The 12,135-nt window shown below is 55.3% G+C and overlaps 1 protein-coding gene across 3 annotated transcripts in view; it reads left to right on the top strand.

Annotated features, from left to right (window-relative positions):
* Window positions 1–9,092, top strand: part of Grk5 (G protein-coupled receptor kinase 5) — a 189,921-nt gene extending 180,829 nt beyond the window's left edge. For all 3 annotated transcript variants that reach the window (XM_027929952.2, XM_071610860.1, XM_071610859.1), the window contains 4 exons: window positions 1,523–1,660; window positions 5,606–5,743; window positions 6,216–6,347; window positions 8,422–9,092. In XM_027929952.2, the coding sequence (XP_027785753.1) occupies window positions 1,523–1,660; window positions 5,606–5,743; window positions 6,216–6,347; window positions 8,422–8,520 (507 nt within the window). In that variant the 3' untranslated portion in view covers window positions 8,521–9,092. The remainder of the gene's footprint in view (window positions 1–1,522; window positions 1,661–5,605; window positions 5,744–6,215; window positions 6,348–8,421) is intronic.
* The last annotated feature ends 3,043 nt before the right edge of the window (window positions 9,093–12,135 follow it).

Below are 12,135 nucleotides of genomic sequence, written 5' to 3'. Positions count from 1 at the left end.
GTCAGAGCGTCATTGAATGTCGCAGGTCAGGATCATCGATTCAGAGAATGAAGTTTTCATCAACAAAGACATGGTGCATGCTAAAGGATAGGAGGCAGAGTGGACCCCTACTCCCACCCCTGCACCCTCAAACATCCTCTCTAGCTGTGGGCTGGGATCTCCTCCAGCAACCAGCAAGACAGATGTCTCTCTGCTGCCCCCTTGTGGCCTCGAGAGAAAGTAGTTGGCTGTGGCTGAGCTGACTGCTCCAATGAACCAGGCCTGGGGGTACAAAGTGACTCTCCCATGGAAGAACCGCCAGAGGACTCTGGCCTTGTCTTCTCTCCTGGGATCTTAGGACTCTTGTCTTCAGCCTCCTCCTCACCCTTAACTGCTGCCTCTGAGGCCTGTGTTCTCCAACTGGCTCAAGGTACCACAGGGCTTCACTTGCAGGGAGACCCTGGAGGCCTGAGTCCATGGGGCGGCTCCTGGGCTCAGACAGCTCCAACCTTCCTGCCTAAGATGGCTGCTCCACAAGCAGCAAGGGAGCGGGTCTCAGGCCCCAGGCCTTCCCCATTCCATTTTGGCAGCCACAGGACCTGGCAGCCCTGACCCCTGAGGTCCAGAAGTTAATGCATCTTGTTGTTCTGTCCCTTGGGTCCAGACCCTAGGCCCAGACCTCAGTGTCCACCTTCTTAGGCCCCTGCTGAGTTCCAGCCCTGGACCTTTCCTGCCCTCCCTCCTGCCCTCCAGGAGGCCTGCTCTCTGCCTGCCCCGCCCACCCCAGCTCACACCCTCTCCCCCTCTGATGTACACCTGAGATCGTGTTGCAGACTGGCAGCATGTAGGAGGGTGTTTTGTTCAGCCTGGATGGAATGTTTTAGAAAGAATTGAATAGTGGATTAATTGCCAAGATTTAAAAGCAAGGAGAATTCACATAAAAACCTGAGTTTCTGGCACCTCTTGAAAAAGAAGCAGAAGCCCTGGGCCCTGGCTGACATTCCTGCCTGACAGAAGCCGATGTGCAGCCTGTCAGGCTTGCCCCCAACTCCAGTCCACCCCTCACCTTTAGTGATCTGGTTTATGCCACCAGTCTGGCCAGCCCTGCAAGCTTTGGGGGCTGCGGCAGCACATCCAGCCGCTACACGGGGAGCCTTGCCTTTCTTGGAACATGTAGAGCAAATCCCACTCCCTTACACATAGAGGAGAGAAGCCAAGGTGTGGGTAACAGGCCTGAGCCACCAGCCCGGTAGTCAGAGGAACAGAGTGACACCTATAGGGCCTAAAAGTGCTTAATCCTTACCAGGATGTCACCTGGTGCTTGCCCTGCTGCCACGTTTGGCTCTTCTGTTTGGGGAACACATCCCCTTTTATCTGTGAGCCTCAGGAGGCCAGCGCTGGGGTCGGAACACCTGGGAGGGCTCAGAGATATAGGTGGGAGAGAGAGTGTGACAGTGACCACAGACGTCCCTCCACTCCTCTGCCCTCTGGCCTCTGGCACGAGGAGAGGCCCAACCGCATGCCTCATGGTCATTTGTCACAGCTGCTCACCAAAGACGCCAAGCAGAGGCTGGGCTGCCAGGAGGAGGGTGCGGCCGAGGTCAAGAGGCACCCGTTCTTCAGGAACATGAACTTCAAGCGCTTGGAGGCCGGGATGTTGGACCCTCCCTTCATTCCAGATGTGAGTAGCCTCCCCAGCCCCCAGAAGATCCAAGGCCTGCTACCCAGCAGGCCCGTGCCCAGGGCCATTCTCTTTCACTGCCTCCATGTTGGCAGAGCATGGGTCATGCTGCTGTCCTCGTGGGGACCATGTCCCTTCCCTCTGGCTACTTTCTGCCAATGCTGCAAATGAACTTCATGCCAGGTGATTCAGATGGGGTATGGGCCTGGGAGCCCCACACTGATCATCCAAAGACTTGGGTACTTGGACTGAGGGACCTGGATAAATCCCTCCTAAGCTTTAGTTTCCTCCCCTAGTGAGGCCAATGTCGCCTCTCCTCCAAACTGCCAGGGACGGCTAACGGTAAAATGAACTGAATGGAGAGGGTTTTCAAGAGCATGGTAGGCTAGCATGCACTGAGCACCTACTGTTTATGCCAGGTTCTGGGCCAGGCATGGCCAGCTCAAATTACAAGGAGGCCCACCTCCTTCGTGAGGTCCTAAGTCAGGGTGTGAGGCAGCACTTCAGTTAAATAGGCCTGATCCAGTCCCTGAAGCCCAGGCTCACGCTCAGCTGGGCTAGAGGCTCGAGGGACCTGGCCCTGGCAGGGGCAGAACAGGCTAAGGCTGCCGCTCCAGGGCCTGAACTCTGTCGAATCAAGAGGTCGAAAGTCCGAAAGATCTGCTGCCGCCTCTGTTCCTTTTCGGTCCTCAGAGACTGGGACAACATCCCAGGTGGGGAATGGAGGCTACACCTGGGACCCTGAGACAGTGGGCTGGCTTCCTGCATCCTGTGAGAGCTGAGTATACACCCTCTTCCCAACTCAGTGCTCAGCCACTTCAGGTTGGCCACTTGTAGTAGAGGGGTGAGAATATTTGCACCACTGCCATCGGCAACAAATCAGAGCCTTGCCATCCATCCCCCTGCCCCAGCACCACCCTGTGCAGAGGAAGGTGGGGCCAGCCTTGGAACTCCAGCATTCCCTGTAGATGGGGATGCCTTGGTCATCTGGGCAGGGCAGGAGGGCAGCAGCAGGTTTGAGAAACAGGGCCCAGCTGGGTGTTAAACAGTGGCCGGGGCAGCCACCGCTGACCCCATCTGGCCAGTTATGGAGGAAGAAGGGAGCCATTGAGCATGTAGAGTAAAAGTCACACTGAGTGCTACAAACAGCCCAGCCTAGCTAGCGTCAGCAGGTGGTGGAGAGAGTCCCAGTTATAGCTCTCAATCCTGATTGTCCATCTGGGGCGGGGGACATGACAAACGCTGATCTTAGACCTGGTCCTCAAGGAATCTGGGACCAGGCCTGGGCCTGAGGGTTTTCAAAACCTCTTCAGGTGATTCTAACATGCAGCTGGGGTTTAGAGTGACTGTGCTATAGGAAAGGCCACCAGCCAGGAGTTTGTGGCTTATAGTTTTTAACACTGAGGTCTCTGGGCACAGCTGCAACTCAGTATCCCTGGAAACCACTCAGAGTGGTTGCAAGGACATGACAGTTGTGTTATTGGGTTAATGTCCCAAGTTGCAGGAGAGGTGGACACCCAGGCTGGGTCTGGGGCCAAGGTTTGGAACCATCCCCCACCCCAGGTTGTTGCTATGGTGATGGGATGAGATCAGACATAACAACCTCCCGGCATGCTCCAGGCCTTGTGCCAGACCCTGGGGGACCCATGGTGAACAGAACACTGGGTTATTTCTCTCTGGGCACTCTCCGTCTGAGAGGAAACGTGTCAGCAAGCACCCCCTAAGTGAAAGTGGGAATGGAGTAGTGAGAGCAGAGAACGGGACCTGGGAGGAGGAGATGGTGTCGTGAAGGCTTTTGCATGGAGCTGGCCAGGCAGTGCCAGAAGAGCCTTCCAGCTGGTGGAAGGTGGCGTCTCTGATAATCAGGGTGACCAGTCATCCAGGTTTGCCCAGAACTGTCTTGGTTTTAGCACTGAAAGTCCTGTGTCCTGAGCAAACAGGGGTGGTTGTTCCCCCTGACTGTGACCCTTCCTGCCGGGTTGCAGAGCACCTCAGGTTGTCATGTAGAGATGAGATCACCCATTGGATGTGTCCATCCCTCCCCAGGTCCACAGCACCCTGTGGACCCTGTGGTCCATGGCCCCTGCTCTGGGCAGCCAAGGCCCCAGGCCTACCAGCCAATTGGGAGGTGAGCAGAAGTTACAGATCCCTGTGAGCTGGGGACTTTGTCCCTAGGGCTGGCCTGTCCTCCACCCCAGCTGCCTTTCCTTCTTCTTCCTACACCACCTTCAGACTGCGGCCACATTCATAACCCTCAGGGCCATTGCTGACTCTATCTTTTTCACTTCACTTGACTTTTTTATAAACGTATTCCAAAAGGAGACTTCTCCAAGAAGTCATAGCCATGAGATGGTAAATTTTGGCAAGTTAGGTAAATTTCTATGCCAGAACAGATTTTTTAAAAATACACTTTTTGAAAAATGTCCATCTCCATGTCTCCCAGGGCCAGCTTCGGGGGCTGGACACAAGCAGTCACACTGGCCCACTTGGCTCAAAGCTCCGCTGTTGCCGTCTTGAAATTCTGAATACATTTTGAGCACAGGACCCTGTGCTTCATGCACACTGGGCCCTGCACATGATACGCCATGTTCCACGGTGGCACACACCCTTGGCCTTGGAAGTAGAGGAGGCAAATCACAGCTGTGAAGCTGGACGCCCCCCACCCCATCGCTGCCCACTCACAGTTCGGCCCAGCGATTTGCTGCACTGGGGACTGAGTGGCCTCCAAGCCTCCTACTTATTCCTTGAGCAGCAGTTAGGACTGGAGGCCCCAGAAAGTACCCAGTCCTGAGATCAGTCTAGAGCCCTCTGAGTGATTGCTGCCCACGCCAAGCCCGCATGCCAATGCCGATTCATGACCTTCGAATTAGCCAGTGTCTGTGCTGGGCCCTCGGCAGACCTGGGGAGCCTGTTTCTGCCCTCCAGCTACAGGCACATTGCCAGGTCTGGGGGGCATTCTGCACCCACCCCCTGCAGTCATCTATAAAGCCCCCGTCTCCACACCCAGGTTCCTAGAGCCCTGGGAAGCCACCTCCAGTAACCGATGAGTCCAGCCAGATTCGTTTCTAGGAGCCCTGGCGTGGAGCAGGCCCTCTGCTCTTGTTTGACGGGCGGGTGAGGTTAAAAACCAAGCTGTCATGATCACAGCAGCGCACACTCACGGTGCTAGGCACTTAAGCATTCCCAGAAGCTCGATGGCCCTGGGCTTCTGTTGTCCCCCTATTTGCAGATGAATAAACTGAGGGCATATGTGACTTCTCCAAAGTTTTTAAGCACTGCAGCTGGGAGTATGGCCCAGGTCTGCCTGGCCACCAGGTCTGGATGCTAACCCATAGCCCTCACTGCCCCTTAACATGAGAAGGGGCTGGGAGCTATTCCTGCCAGAGCTGTGCCAGTCACCCCCAGGACATCCTTCATCTGCAACTTGGTCACCTGAGGGAGGCAAACTCCCACATAGGCCCTTGCTCTGGTCCCGAGTCCCCAGCACTCGTTCTTTCCATGGAGCAGTGGACCAGAGGCCCCAAACTGTCCAGTGCAAGCTCTCATCCAACAGAGGTGACACTGGAAACGCTGCCACCTTCCCAATGCTGTGATCTTCAGGATAACTGACATGGCTAAGGGAGTGTGGGGAGGCCAGAGGTGCCAAGGACCATGAGCATAGAGACAGGCGGTGCCCCCTCCCCATTCAGCCCAGCCTAGATCTAGGGGTGAACTCTGGCATGTGTCAGGAAGCAATGGCAGGAAGGAGCCCTGCACAGAGCAGCTAGACACCCAGCTGTTGTTTCATTTTGGCTGGGTCCCCTTGGTGGCTCAGAGACAGCAGGGCAGGTTTGGGGGAGCCCCAGGAAGAAGCCCCCCTGCTCCCCATCAAAACCCCAAGGCCTGGCTCAGGGACTCGTAAGCCACAAGCAGGGCGCATGTGCAGCGAGCCCTCTGCCTCCTCAGCCGCGGGCCGTGTACTGTAAGGACGTGCTGGACATCGAGCAGTTCTCCACCGTGAAGGGCGTCAACCTGGACCACACGGACGATGACTTCTACTCCAAGTTCTCCACAGGCTCCGTGTCCATCCCGTGGCAAAATGAGGTAGGCAGAGTGGGACAGTGGCTTCGTTCTGGGAGGGAGGGGTGGTCAGCGGTCAGGACACTGCTGAGAGCAGGGTGAGACAGGGACAGAAATGTGGCTGCTGGGTGTGCCCCAGGGACAGTCCCTGGAGCTTGGGCCAGGGCCGTGGTGCAGGGTGGGGTTCAGAAGCCAGCCAGATGGGCTGCAAGCAAACAGAGGCAGGAGCACGGGCCTCCCCGAGAGGTCTGGCTGGGAGGGAAGACGAAAACAGCAGTCGCAGAGGCAGGACAGAGAGGCGACTGGGAGATGGGTTTGGTGGAAGAAGAGGAGCAAGCTCCTGTTCTCACTGGAGTCCGAACAAGGGCAGACGGGGGCTGCACCCATCCCTGGGCGAGCCACAGGGGAGCCTCATCTGGGTCCAGGAGGTAGAGGGCAGGCGGGTCAGGGAAGATGAGGCCCGGGTGACAGGCCATGTCCCTGCTGGCCTCTCCAGATGATAGAAACAGAATGCTTTAAGGAGCTGAATGTGTTTGGACCCGACGGTACCCTGTCACCAGACCTAAACAGAAGTCAGCCTCCAGAACCACCAAAGAAAGGCCTGCTCCAGAGGCTCTTCCGGCGTCAGGTGAGATCCGGCTGCCCACCCGGCCTCAGTGCGGACCCCGGCCCACGTCTGTGTAAAGCAGCAAGACCAGAGCTGCAGAAGGGACCCCAGGGCAGAAGGGGTGGGCATCCCAAGTCTACCTGATGTCGGGGTCTTTCCCTCCACACTCGGCATTTGGGGCTGCTTCCTTGTTGCGGGCTGTGCTGTCCACCGAGGGACAGCAAGCAGCAGCCCTGGCCTCTGCCGTGAGATGCAGCAGCACCTCTTTCCCCGAGCTGTGACAGCAGAAAATATCTGCAGACATTGCCAAGTGTCCCTTGGGGGACAAAATCACCCCAGGTTGAGAGCCACTGCCCCATGTGGCCCGGGTAGGACTCAACTGTGTAGATGAAGATGAACAGAGAAAGGACAGGGAGACTGGCGTTGGGGTGATCCCTGCAGAACCTCAGGGATCCTGGGGCAGACCCCCCTTCATCACTGAATGGGTCCCCTGCAGCTGGCAGCCAGAGGAGACCCATCCTGGGGGGAAACATTCGCCCCTCACAGCCAGTCCCTGGAGTAAGGGTTGGCATAGACCAAATGGAGAAATGCCGCAGCGGGGAGGCAGACCAGACGAGTGAGAGCCTGGGGCCCACACCCTGTGACCCCAGTGGCAACCAAAGAGTGCCCCTTCTTGGCCTGGCCCTTCAAGAAGATGCTCATCCCGGGAGTCTCCCCCAGTCTGGCTTCTCCCCTCCTCTCCCTCCTCCTCCTCAGGAGGATAAAGAAGAGGCAGGTGGAGTTCTAGCCTCCTGTCCCAGAATCTACCCCCGCCCCCCTGCTTTGATTGCAGGGGTGAGGGTGGCTTTTGGGGAGCTCCACTGTGGACCAGGCCACTGGGCTGGGCCCTTTCCCAGGGCTTCTCCCATTAGTATCCACCAAACCTCAGACTGCTCATTTCAGCACCACGTCTGGGGCACCTCCTGTGCGCCAGGCTGAGCATAAGCGTGTGGGATGCCTCGCAGCTCTCGGGCATCCTAGTGAACTATGAGCCCAGGCTTGACCCCATTTCACAGAGTAGAGCACTGAGGCTGAGAGATTAAAGAACTTGCCCAAGCTGACACATCTGGTGAGCCCCGGGGAAGGAGCTGGAGGAGAGCAGGAGAGGGAACATACACAGGCTGAGGCCCCGAGCTTACCACGTAAGGTTGACATCCCATTCTGTAATACACTTATGTTTGCATAACATAAAAATATGACTTTTAAGTTGTTCCATCAATCGGAACCAAAGTTCCAGAAAGAAGTGACCTCTCCCCTCACCCATGCAGCTGAGCTCCCAGGAGTTTCCTCAGTCTCGAAAGCAGTCGCTGTGGACTCTCGGGGCTCCTGTTAGAATGCTGCCCTGGCATTTATTCGTTGGGTAGCAGCTTTTTGAACCTCTCCCAGCCTCAGTTTGACCACCTAAAAACTCAACGTGCCTGCTGCCAGGAGTTGCAGAGGACGGAGTCGGGTGGAGGAGGGGGATGGCAGCCCCAGCACAGTGCCCAGCTCTGGCACCTGTGAGGCCGATGCTCCTCATCTCTCCCTCTCTACCCTGCCACTTGAGGGGCCCAGCACCCATAGGGCTGCCGGGAGGTGCCAAGCTGATGATGAGCAGCCCAGCATCTTGGGGGCCAGGCACTTCCTGGAGCCTTTGCATACATGGCCTCAGTCCATTCTTCCAACAACTCCACGAAACCCTCATTCCTCATTGCAGACCAGGAAACCAAGGGATTAAAGAAACCGCAGGAGGTCAACTAAGAGGTGGTCAGATCCCAACCCAAGCAGTCAAATTCCAGGTCTGCAGGCTTAGCCAACACAGATGTCACAGGAGGGGCCCTTCCTCCTCCTGAGTCAGGGTTCCCTTAATTCCAAGGTTCTTCCCAGGCAGCCTCAAGGTTGGCCTCTGGCCCCAGGTCTGCAGGGGAGAATGCAAAAGGCCACAGAAAGCAAGAGAACTGGGTTGGAGCAGCCCCTGCAAACCCTGTCCCCTCTTCCAGAGCCCCACAGATGTGTCAGCGCCAGAGTTTGACTTCAGGGAGGACTGACACATGCTCTCTCTCCCCCTCTCCCCCAGCATCAGAACAATTCCAAGAGTTCCTCCAATTCCAAGACCAGTTATAACCACCACATCAATTCAAACCACGTCAGTTCAAACTCCACTGGAAGCAGCTAGTTTTGGCCTTGGCCTTGAAGTCCACAGTGGAACCAGCCCAGACCCTTCTACTTGGAAGCAGAACTTGTGGCCAGTGGGGCTTCCACTCTGGCTAGGAGGCCAGGGGAACCCCCAGGAGCCAGGGAAGGGGACCGTCCACCTCCTCAACGAACCTCGAGGTTTCTCAAAGAAATTTCCACTCAGGTCTGTTTTTTTTTAAGGCGGCCCCAAGCTGGGGTGGATTGGATTTGCCCTCGTTGAACATTGCAATAGAAACCCAATGGGATACGGCAACTTGCACGTATTTTAATAGGCGTCCTAACTAGAACTGAATTTTTGTCTTTATTATTTTTAAAGAAAAGTTTTGTAAATTTCTCTATTGTCTCAGTTTACATTTTGTATATTTGTATTTAAATGAAAGTCCAGACTTTGAGGTGTAGATTTTTCTGTGCAGCCACTATTAAGCCATGTGTTTTAAGACATTTTAGAAGGGGGGGGTTACCAAAAAAAAAATGTGACTCCAGACTTCCAGAGACTCAGATGAGAAAATGTTTTTATTAAATGTAGAAAATGTTTCACCTTTCACCTTTAAAGGGTTGGTTGCATTTACCTACATCCATCTCTAACCTTTCCTCACGGTGGCGTCATACTTCTGTTGGCTTGTTATGATCTGAACTAAGTGCTCAAGACCCACTTGGAATTCCCCTGAGAATGTCCTCTCTGGGACTGTGCAGCCAGCCCTACAGGGGCACAGCTGCCATTGCTGCCTCCCTACTGCCCCCTCTTCCTTCTGCAGGGTGGCCACTCTGCACAGAAGATTGCATACAGCCCAGTGGGCTCTGGGCCTCTTTCTGCAAGGTCCCAGCTGCTAAAGCCAGTAGTTTCCAAGAGGTTTGTGCTGTGTTTGGGGATTTCTGTCATATAGTATTTCTAAGAGAAGCATAATAACAGGAAGGACTAGGCATGGAATCTCGAGTGTTCCAAACCCTCAGGACAATGGGAACATCAGGAGGTGAGATCCAGTGGGTCATTCTCAGCCTTTGTGTCTGCAGAGGGGAGGGAAGCTCACCCAGGGCTCAGAACATTCCTGAAGTGTCTACCAAGTCTTGAGTCTGGGCACCTTCACCAGGCCCCCACAAATTAACCATTGTGGCATGGATGAGGTTGTCTCTCCAGGCAAATGGCATGTCCAAGGACAGACTGGGCCACCAAAAAAACTCAAGACAATCTCACTGTCACTTCCCGCAGGAGAGCTGGGGTCGAAGCAAAGTCTAAGCAGGCATCTCAGTTTCAGGCACAAGTAGACCCTGGAGGCGCAGGGGCTTTCCAGACCAGGGGCCTCTGAAAGCATCCCTGGCCCCTTGTAGCCTGGCTGTCCAGCCTGGGGAGCTGCTGGTCATGCCCTGCTACCTCACAAGGTGACAAAGAGCAGATCTGCCCTCAGCTCCCCTCCAGGACAGGGCGAGTGGCTGGCTTACTGCTCCCCTGCCTGGCCTAGTCCTGCTTTCCATTCTGCCTCAGAACTGGTCAGCCACCAGCAGCTGCCAGGGTGTCTCACAAGGGGTGGGGGGTGGACGCTGCCTGCCTCAGTGGTGCCTTCTGTTAAAATGCAGATTCCCAGGCTTTGCCCCTGGGGACCTTGGAGTGGGACCCAGGAATCTGCATCTTCTAAAGGCTCACCAGGTTATTCTGATGATCCTGGAGTATGAGAACCAGCACCCTAGCCTACCAGTCACCAATGTGACTGTCCCTAACAAGTGAGCCAGCAGCTTTGGGACTTGAACACGTAAGGAGGAGCATTATGGGTAGGTCAGCCTTGCGGCCCCATTTCCAAGCTCTCCCAGCAAACCTCAGTGGGAATCCCCAGACATGCTGCTAGAAAAGGGTCTGGGCTTTGGTCATTTTAGAAACAAATGGAGAAAATAAATAGCCGGACTCCTCTCAAACACCCTACCGTACAGTATTATCTTCCAGAGCAGCCCAGGAGGCCGCGCCAAGTAAAGCAAACACAAACAGCTGCATTCGGGTTCTGCCAGGAGGGGGGTGCTCTCGGGTCAGTTTTTCAAGATCCTCAAGCTCTTGCAGATGCTCCTTAAGGAAAAGGCCCATCATCCTCCTGGGTCAGTCACCAGCCCAAGCCACCACCCAGCCTCCTGCCTAGAAGGTTCCTTCCTTTCGCCCCATTCACAGCCACTCTACCCCTGCCAGACGGCTCAGTGCTGATGGCTCTTCATGCCTCAAAGCCAAGGCTCTGTCCATATGCAGCAGAGAACCCCAGGGAGGGGAAAGAAGCCATGCCTGGCTACCAGGGTTCCGCATCGTAGAAGTGCCAGCGGTCCCGACACACGGGACTTGGCACTGACTCAGGACCACTTGTCTTCCTTCCTGGTCGTCACCTGACCCTGCAAGTGCCAGGAGAGGTGGGGGCAGTCATGAGGGCTGTTCAGTCCTCCTGTTCCTTTTGGCCTGTCATCCATGTCTTCTTAACAACAGAGCAGATCTTGAGAACAGTGCCTGAACCCAGCCCCTCTCCCCAAGGAGGCCCAGTCCCTGTTCCTTCCCTGCCTGGCTCCTCTTCCAGTCTTGATTTTTATACTTTTTTTGGGGGGAGGTGGGTACTGGGATTGAACCCAGGGGTGCTCTACCACTGAGCTACATCCCCAGCCCCTTTTATTTTATTTTCAGAGAGGGTCTCACTAAGTTACCCAGGCTGGCTTCGAACTTGCCATTCTCCTGCCTCAGCCTGCCAAGCCCTGGAATTAAGGGCACTCACTAGTGTGCCCAGCACTACAGCTGCATTTTTAAAAGATATTTTTAAATTAAAACCAAACGAGCCCTCCTTCCCATTGCCTGTCGGGAGATGGCGGGTTGGATGGTGGCTGGATGTAATTCTCTCGTGCATTTGAGCTCTTCGCAAAAGAGCCTTTTCTTGCTCCAAGTGTAACATTTTTCTCACCAGATATTCACTGACTTTGTGCCTTTGGGATGAGCCACAGGGTCTCACAGAAGCATCTCTGCTTCCACTGTTCAGGAGGCAGGCTGCTGTCCCCAGTGGACAGGGCAGTCTTAGCCATGATCACCCTCACTGATGAGTGTTTGTCAAGCTTTTAGGTGTGGGGCTCCCAGAATGTTATGCAAAATTTCAACAAGGCCCAATTCCCGCCTTTGCAGAGGGTGCCATCCATCCCACATCTGCTAGTTCTTGCCTCTGAACTGCGGGGCTCCAGGGCTGCTCGCTTGCCCTGTGGCTGAGTGTTGCGTGTCTGCAGCAGCTGCAGGGCCTTGCTACTCTGCTGAAATGCATCACCATCTCAGAGGAGTGGAACCCTGTGATATGCACATCTGACAGGTAGACCTCCCCCCAGGAGGATGTTGGTGTGAGTTCTGGGGAAATGCACATGAACACCCCTTTGCATCTGGAAGCACAAGTGAGAGGTGGATGCCTGTCCTGGAGCCCAGGCAGCCTCCAGAGGATGCTGAGGCCAGGAAGTTTCTATGCCTCTCCAAGGAACCCGGCTTCACTGTTGAATCCATCTTTTTCTTCCACATCCTCTCTTTTCCTAAGCCTCAAGTCATCAGTTCTACCTTCCCACCAATTTCTTGCTGAGCTGCTGACAGTGCAGAGAAGGCACCACA

This window comes from Marmota flaviventris, chromosome 4, assembly GCF_047511675.1.
Source record: "Marmota flaviventris isolate mMarFla1 chromosome 4, mMarFla1.hap1, whole genome shotgun sequence".
Taxonomy (NCBI): domain Eukaryota; kingdom Metazoa; phylum Chordata; class Mammalia; order Rodentia; family Sciuridae; genus Marmota; species Marmota flaviventris.
The sequence above is the reverse complement of the archived record's forward strand: the minus strand, read 5'-3'. Positions and strand labels throughout refer to the sequence as shown.